The following is a 6,566-nucleotide window of genomic DNA, read 5'->3' on the forward strand; positions in this document are numbered from 1 at the left end:
TGCAGCGGGCTCTTCTTTCTACCTCAGAAGGTATTTATTTCGAGAAGCAAGGTCAGTAATGGATGTGAAATGCTTTGGGGGAAAAATAGAAAGCAGGGTACAAACGGTAAGAGCTTCTTGTCGTAACCTAATCATCCTGCTTGTTATGCTTTTGTTTTCTCTTCCAGCAATTGGCCTGGTGCTAACCTCAAAGGGGACACTGTGTAAAGCCTTCATGAATGGAGCCTGGGGACTGTGGAGGGAAGCAAAGGGAAAGCTGACAAGCCGTGGGATTTGGGGACAAGCCCCTGAGCCAGTTTCAGTTTCCCCCTCTGTAAATGAGGGGGTTGAACTACATCATCCCTAAGGATCCTCCCAGCTCTGACAGCTCGGAAGCGGGAATGAATGCAGTAGTGGTGTTCTTTCTCACTCAGGAAGCACCAGGAGCCCGATTTCATTTTGTCTTCCTGACAGTCCTTGAGGCACAAAGGCAGCTGGCCAGCCGCGCGCCCCATTTTACAGCGGAGATTATGGAAGTTCAGAGAGAGGAGGTGGCTTGTCCAAAGTCACACAGCTAGCGAATGACGGGACCGGGATTCAAACCCAGGCCTGAATCTCATTCCACACCATTCGATCTGCCCCACTGTCTCTTTCCCATCGCTCAGCCTGCTTCCTCCCCTCTCTGCAAGGTGCCTGCCTCTGGGGCCCTTCTGCACCGTTGGAGGAGGGGGGCTGGGGTAGCTCCCCTCAGGTAGTCTTTCTATCACATGTTGTGTCGCTAAAAAAAAGCACACCCCTTTCCCTCCAACCTGTCCCCCACCCAGAGTTCTAGAATTAAGGGGAGAGTGTACCTGAGGGTGCTCTTGCACTAAGGATGGGACCAGGTGCAGGGAAGCAAGTTGAGCCAGTTGAGACCTCACGGCAGGGGTGGGAGGAGAACCTAGATGCGTTCCCTAGCCCTGCCTTCAGCAGGTTGCACGACCTTGAGATGGTTGCCCCTCTCGGCGGGCAGGCCGGCTCTGCTGAGTGAAGGCGGTCTCCAGGGGGAGAGCAGGTGCTGTTGGCTCTGGGCGAGGATAACGAGCCCTCCTCATGCACCTTGCCCCCTCGGAGTTACCATCTGCTTGGCAGCTGCGCCTCCCAGTCCTCTGGGGCTGCCCCAGCCTCGGCCCAGAAGCCAGTCTCTCCCCGGGGCTCAAGGCTGTTGCTGGCAGGGAGGTCCCCCCCGGGCAGAGGGCTGCAAGGCCCTGGGCGTCCCCGGAGGAGGCAGCGGACGCCGAGAGCCCGGCATCCCGGGCGAGCCCGGCATAATGAGGCACTCCACTCTCCTCCGGGAGGCGGGGCTGCCCCCTCCCTTCCCCCTCCCCCCTCCGCCTCCACCCCGAGGCCCCGCGGGAGCCCGAGTCTAGAGCCGCGGCCCGGGAGCAGGGCCTTCCTGGACGCTCGGGGGTGGGAGGGATGGGAGGGAGAGGGAGGGAGGGAGGGTGAGAGACCCAAAGCGCCGCGCCCGGAGCGTGTGAAGCGGGGCGCAAACGTGGTGGGGGGAGGGGGGCTCCCTGGTTTGAGGCCGGCGGCGGGGAGGCGGGGGGCGGCGTCCTCGGGTCTCCCTGGCGCCCTGCGACCTTTCGCCCCAGCGTCCGGCCTCCGGGGAGACGGGCGTCCGTCAGTCCTTCCGGGCGTGAGGTCTCGGGTCCGCTCCCCCTCCCGTCGCCGAACCCCCGCCCCCCACCCCTCGGGAGGCCGAGCGGGCGGCGGGTCCGGCGCGCACCCGCTCGGGGCCGGGTAAACACCCCGCGGGAGGGGCGCGGGGTGGGGGGGGGGGGAGGAGGCGCCCGGAGGCCGCCGGGCCGGGGCGGGGCTCGCGGGGGGCCCCAGGGCGCGGGCGGGCCGGCGGGGGCCGGGGGCGGGGGCAGGAAGCGAGCCGCGGCCCGGGCCGGCCCGCGCGGCCCCGTGACGTCGCGCGGCTTCCAGGGATCTCTCCTCGCGGCCCCGGGTCCCCTCGTCCCCGCCCTCCTCCCGCCCTCCTCCCCGCGCCTCGCCTCCGCGCCGCGGCCGGCATTTCTCGCTCGCAGCTCGCTCGCGGGCTGGCTCCTGCGTCCCAGCCGCCTCCTCCGCGCGCTCCCACTCTCCGCCTTCCCTCTCCGACCCTCCTTCTCTCCCCGCCGGCCCGGTCCCCTCTCCTCTCCGCTCCTCCCTCGGCCGCTGCGAGCCGGACCCATCGCCGCCTCCCCTTTCTTCTCTCCCTCTCTCCCTCCCCTCGTCCGCTCCCCTCCGTCTCTCCCTCCCGGTCCCCCGGCCTCCCTCTCTCTTTCTTCTGTTTTTCTCGCCGTCTCCCTCCCGGTTTCTCTCTCCCCTCCCTCCCTCCGGGCATCCTCTCCCCTCCACCCCCGTGCCCTCCCTCTTCCCTCGCTCCCCTCCCCCTCCGCCCCTCGCCGCCCCGCCGCTCGCCGCTCCCCAGTCAGCCTCCCCGAAGCCGCGCCGCCGCCGCCGCCCGCACTCGCCGCAGGACCGGCCCGCCCGGCTCCCCGGGGTGCGCCCTTCTCGGCCCCGCGCCCCGCGGGCTCGCCGGGACACCCTCCCCTCCGGCTCGCGGCCCCGCCCGGCCCCCGCCCAGCGCCCGAGCGCGCCGAGGATGTGAGTCCTGCTCGCCTTTGCCGGAGCAGCAGCCACTCGCGCGCCGAGCCGGAGCGCAGCGCAGCGCCGGGCGCTCGCCGGGTCGCTCGGGCGGGCGGCGCGCTCTCGCCCAGCGGTGCCCCCCGGCCGCTCGCCGGCGCCACCGCCGCCGCCGCAGCCCGCGGGCCGTCCCCGGCCGGCCGCCCCCGGCCCCAGCGCCGCTGACCCTGTCCGCCGCGGGCGGGGACGCGGGCGGAGGAGGCGCCGCCGCGGAGCCCCCGGACGCGACCATGTCGGAGGTGCTGCCCTACGGCGACGAGAAGCTGAACCCCTACGGCGACGGCGGCGACGTGGGCCAGATCTTCTCCTGCCGCCTGCAGGACACCAACAACTTCTTTGGCGCCGGGCAGAACAAGCGGCCGCCCAAGCTGGGCCAGATCGGCCGGAGCAAGCGGGGTGAGTTCGCTGCCCCCGCCCCGGACGCCCCCTTTCTCGGGCGCCGAGGCCTGGCCGAGGTTTGTGGGGGCTCTTCCGCACCTAGGAGCCGGTTCCGACCGAATGGAATCCCGTCGCGCGGAACTGGGGGGGATCCCGCACTGCAGGTCGGGCACCGGCTGGCCGCGGAAACCCCTCCCCCTCAGCCTGATTCCCGCTGGGGTCACCTAGGGGGCGTGGCGGCTTCCAGCGGCCGCGGGGGCTGGAAGGTTATTCCCGGGTCCCCACCCGCGCCAAAGTTTGCTTTGCGATTTCTCCCCCCTCCCCTTTTGCGCAGTGTAGTCGCAGCTGCACTCGCTCTGCAACCCGGGGTGGGGGGTCCCAGGGCTCCCCAAGGGACGGCGTGGAGAACTGCGGGGCGGGACCCCACTCCCGCCGGGGAAGGCGAGGGGCTTTCGGAGCGCCCGGGCTTCTCATTGTTACTTAGCAGGGGGGGAGGGGTGGCTGAGCCCGGGCGCTCGGCGCGGGAGCTGGAAAAGCCCCGGGGGGACTGGGACGCAGAGAGGCTGGGAGAGGAGCTCCGGAGGCGCGGGGACGAGGAGGGGGACCGACAGCTGCCGGGAGAGACTGAGACGCAGAGATGGGGGGGGGGGGGGAGGCGGGTGGTGGCTTGGGGTGGGGGGGAGACCGAGAGGGGCAGAGACCGAGACAAAGATCCGGAGAGGGAGCCAGAGCGGGAGAGACCGCGAGCAGGGGACGCCAGTCTGGGGAGGACAGGAAAGCAGCGAAACAATGAGGGCGACCGACACCCCAGATGGAGAGAGACTCAGAGACCCCGACAGGTGACGGCCACGCCGAGAGACTGATGGCGGGACTGAGGAAGGCGAGGCTAGGTAGAGATGGTGAGCGAGGCGGCGGGGCCGGCGGGAGGCCGGCCTCGCGGGGAGGCCCCGACCTCCGCGGAGGGGGCGCGCAGGAGGGGCCGCCCGCCCTGGCGAGGCCAGACCCCTGACCCGCCGCGCGCTGTGGTCTCCGGAGTCCTCCCTTGCACCCCGCACCTCCGCACCCAGAGCCTTGGCCGCCCGCGCCGGGCTCGGGGCACCCCTGAGGGTCCTTGAGCCGAAGACCTGGGCTCCTCCTCCCCACCCTCTCCAGCCCTGGAGCCTTTTTTTTTCTAAATAGACGCGCCCGGGGAGAGGTGAGGTGGGGTGAGGACGCGCGGCCAGAGCGCGTTTCGGCCGCGGCCCGGCCTGCGGGATTTGCGCCCTCTCTGCTGCCTTTTCTCAGAACGCTGCCGGGACGCAGCGAGCGGCTGGGGGGAGTGGTTCGGAGGGAAGCAGCACAGGGTCCCCGGGCCCAGGCCGAGGAGGATGGGGCTGTGTTAGCGCTCGAGGAGCGCCCCCTCCCTCGCCCTCCCGCATTTCCCCGTCCCCAGGAGCCATGGGAAACGTCGGAGACCACCCCCGCCCCCCACCCCCCGCCCCCCGCGAGGCCCAAGCGCGCTCACGTCTCGTTTTCTCCCCTTTTTTTGCAGTTGTTATTGAAGATGATAGGATTGATGACGTGCTGAAAAATATGACAGACAAGGCACCTCCTGGTGTCTAACCCCACCCCCCCCCCCCAAAGACAATGAGTTAAAGGGAGAGAATAAGAACGGCGGTAACAGTCATTGGCAAAACGCATGAAAAGAGAAAGCACTTTGAAATTTATTACTAGCTTGCTACCCACGATGAAATCAACAACCTGTATCTCGCGTCAGGCCGGGAGACAGATGAGGCGGGAGAAGGAGGAGGAGGAGGAGGAGAAGGCTCTGGGCTCCTCAGCAAAAACAAAAATTAAAAAAAAAAAAAAATTAAAAATTTAAAAATCACTCTATACACACATATAAAGAAATAAAAAAGACGTCTCAGTTGCAGCTACTTGTCAAAAGTAATATCTATTTCTTTTTATATACAGTGAATATTGCACAATTATAGATCTGGATTTTGAGCCACTTAAATAATGAAGCGGCAACACCGGGTGTTTTGAATGTTGGCATTGTTCGCTGATTTGGCTGTTCCCAATGTTTACATTATTTAATCTTGCAAAAATGGTTCTGTGCTCTTGGATGTGAAATGCTGTCCAGTTTTCTTTTTTTATGTTGTTCTCCTTGGATGTACAAGAAAAAAAATCAGCAAATGATCTCTATAGATATTGTTTTATTTTTGGTCATCTTTTGAAGTTACCAGGAAATGTGTTTAAAACAAGAAGAGAACTTTTCTAAGGAATGATACCTAGACTGAATCCTTGTCTTACTTTAAAATGACTTGTAAAGCTTGTGTTTCTCTGTTGCTGCAAGCTATTTGCCCAAGTTAATGCAAATGGACACATTTTATATGTCAGGAAAAAAAAAAACACACAAAAACAAAGAAAAAAAAATGCTTGAGCTTTTTCTAACCTCTTCCTGCAGTCTGTTGTGTGAGCAGCCTGTTTTTTCTCTCTAATATTGTGTCAGTTTATTCTCTTCGATGGGCTGTAAAAAAAATGTAATCACAAGAGTGCCAAATATCTTGAAATGCCAAAAGGCATTTTGGTTTCTTTCTTTTTCCCTGTGCTCTGAGTCCACGTTAAGGAATGCTTGGAGAGTCTTTTCTGTTATTTATAGGGGTTCTCTTAAGGCACACCAGCTGCCTGTTTTGCATGGTATTTGCAAAAAAACGCCTCCTGCGTGAGGAAATCTTTTACCACTTTTTGTTTGCAACTTTGGACCTCAAGAGGTTTCTTCCCTGCCCTGTTCCCTCTTTTCTTAACTCGATATTCTGGATGTTGCACCTTTAACCAGCACACAGGGCTATTTCTCCAATGTACAATAAAAGAACTGTTCCTGTGTCTCACTCCTCTCTTGTCTCTGCTTTGGTCGGGAGGGGTGGGGGAGATTTGCTTTCTGTCTGCCGGCTGCAGACAAGGAGGGAATGATAGCTTTGGTCGGCGAGGCGGTGTAGAGGACAGTGTGGGTTGGGCGCAGATGGCAGGAAAGACAGTGCACTGGCAGGGCCGTCGCCCAAGGGAGAGCTTATTCCGTTTGGATTTGCATTGGTCTCCCTGCTTCCTGAGGTTTCTGACATCCCTTGTGGGGTGTGCAGAGAACAAGGTCCTGCGTGTTGGGAGGCCGTCCGTCTTGTTTAAAAGCAATGTTTAGAGGCTGGCAGGCTTGGATTAAAATCCCAATTCCTTCACTTCCCAGCTGTATGGACTTGAGCAAGTCTCCTCGCTTCCTGAAGCCTCAGTTTCCAAATCTGTGGGGGTGGGGATAATGCAGGGCCTGCCTCATAAGGTTGTGGGAGGGACGTTGGTAGCACTCCGGGTCGGGCCATTGTATGCCCATATAACGCTTCACCAAAGGGCCACTTGTCCTCAGAAGCTGGGTTGAGGAGGGACTACATACCTTTGACTTCACAGCAGAGTTCACAGGTCACCGTATGAGGGATGAGCCCCAACTTCAGAGGCCCACAGCCTGGTAGGTCTCCGGCTTCCCCGAGTCACCACTTGAGAAAAAGCTC

At 62.1% G+C, this 6,566-nt stretch overlaps 1 protein-coding gene across 1 annotated transcript; it reads left to right on the top strand.

Moving 5' to 3' along the window:
* The first annotated feature begins 2,790 nt into the window (after positions 1 to 2,790).
* Positions 2,791 to 5,900, top strand: CAMK2N1 (calcium/calmodulin dependent protein kinase II inhibitor 1). The gene is made up of 2 exons (XM_019461615.2): positions 2,791 to 3,048; positions 4,562 to 5,900. The coding sequence occupies exons 1-2, from the start codon at positions 2,883 to 2,885 to the stop codon at positions 4,630 to 4,632; spliced, it is 237 nt and encodes a 78-aa protein (XP_019317160.1). The 5' UTR covers positions 2,791 to 2,882; the 3' UTR covers positions 4,633 to 5,900.
* Positions 5,901 to 6,566: the final 666 nt, after the last annotated feature.

Source organism: Panthera pardus, unplaced genomic scaffold (assembly GCF_024362965.1).
Source record: "Panthera pardus isolate Hobbes unplaced genomic scaffold, ASM2436296v1 HiC_scaffold_11, whole genome shotgun sequence".
Lineage (NCBI taxonomy): Eukaryota > Metazoa > Chordata > Mammalia > Carnivora > Felidae > Panthera > Panthera pardus.

Bases quoted from the DNA above. Each gene is read 5' to 3' on its own strand.
- CAMK2N1 (XM_019461615.2), top strand. From the start codon at position 2,883: ATGTCGGAGGTGCTGCCCTACGGCGACGAGAAGCTGAACCCCTACGGC. The intron at 3,049-4,561 runs GTGAGTTCGCTG...CTTTTTTTGCAG, and splicing joins GATCGGCCGGAGCAAGCGGG to TTGTTATTGAAGATGATAGG.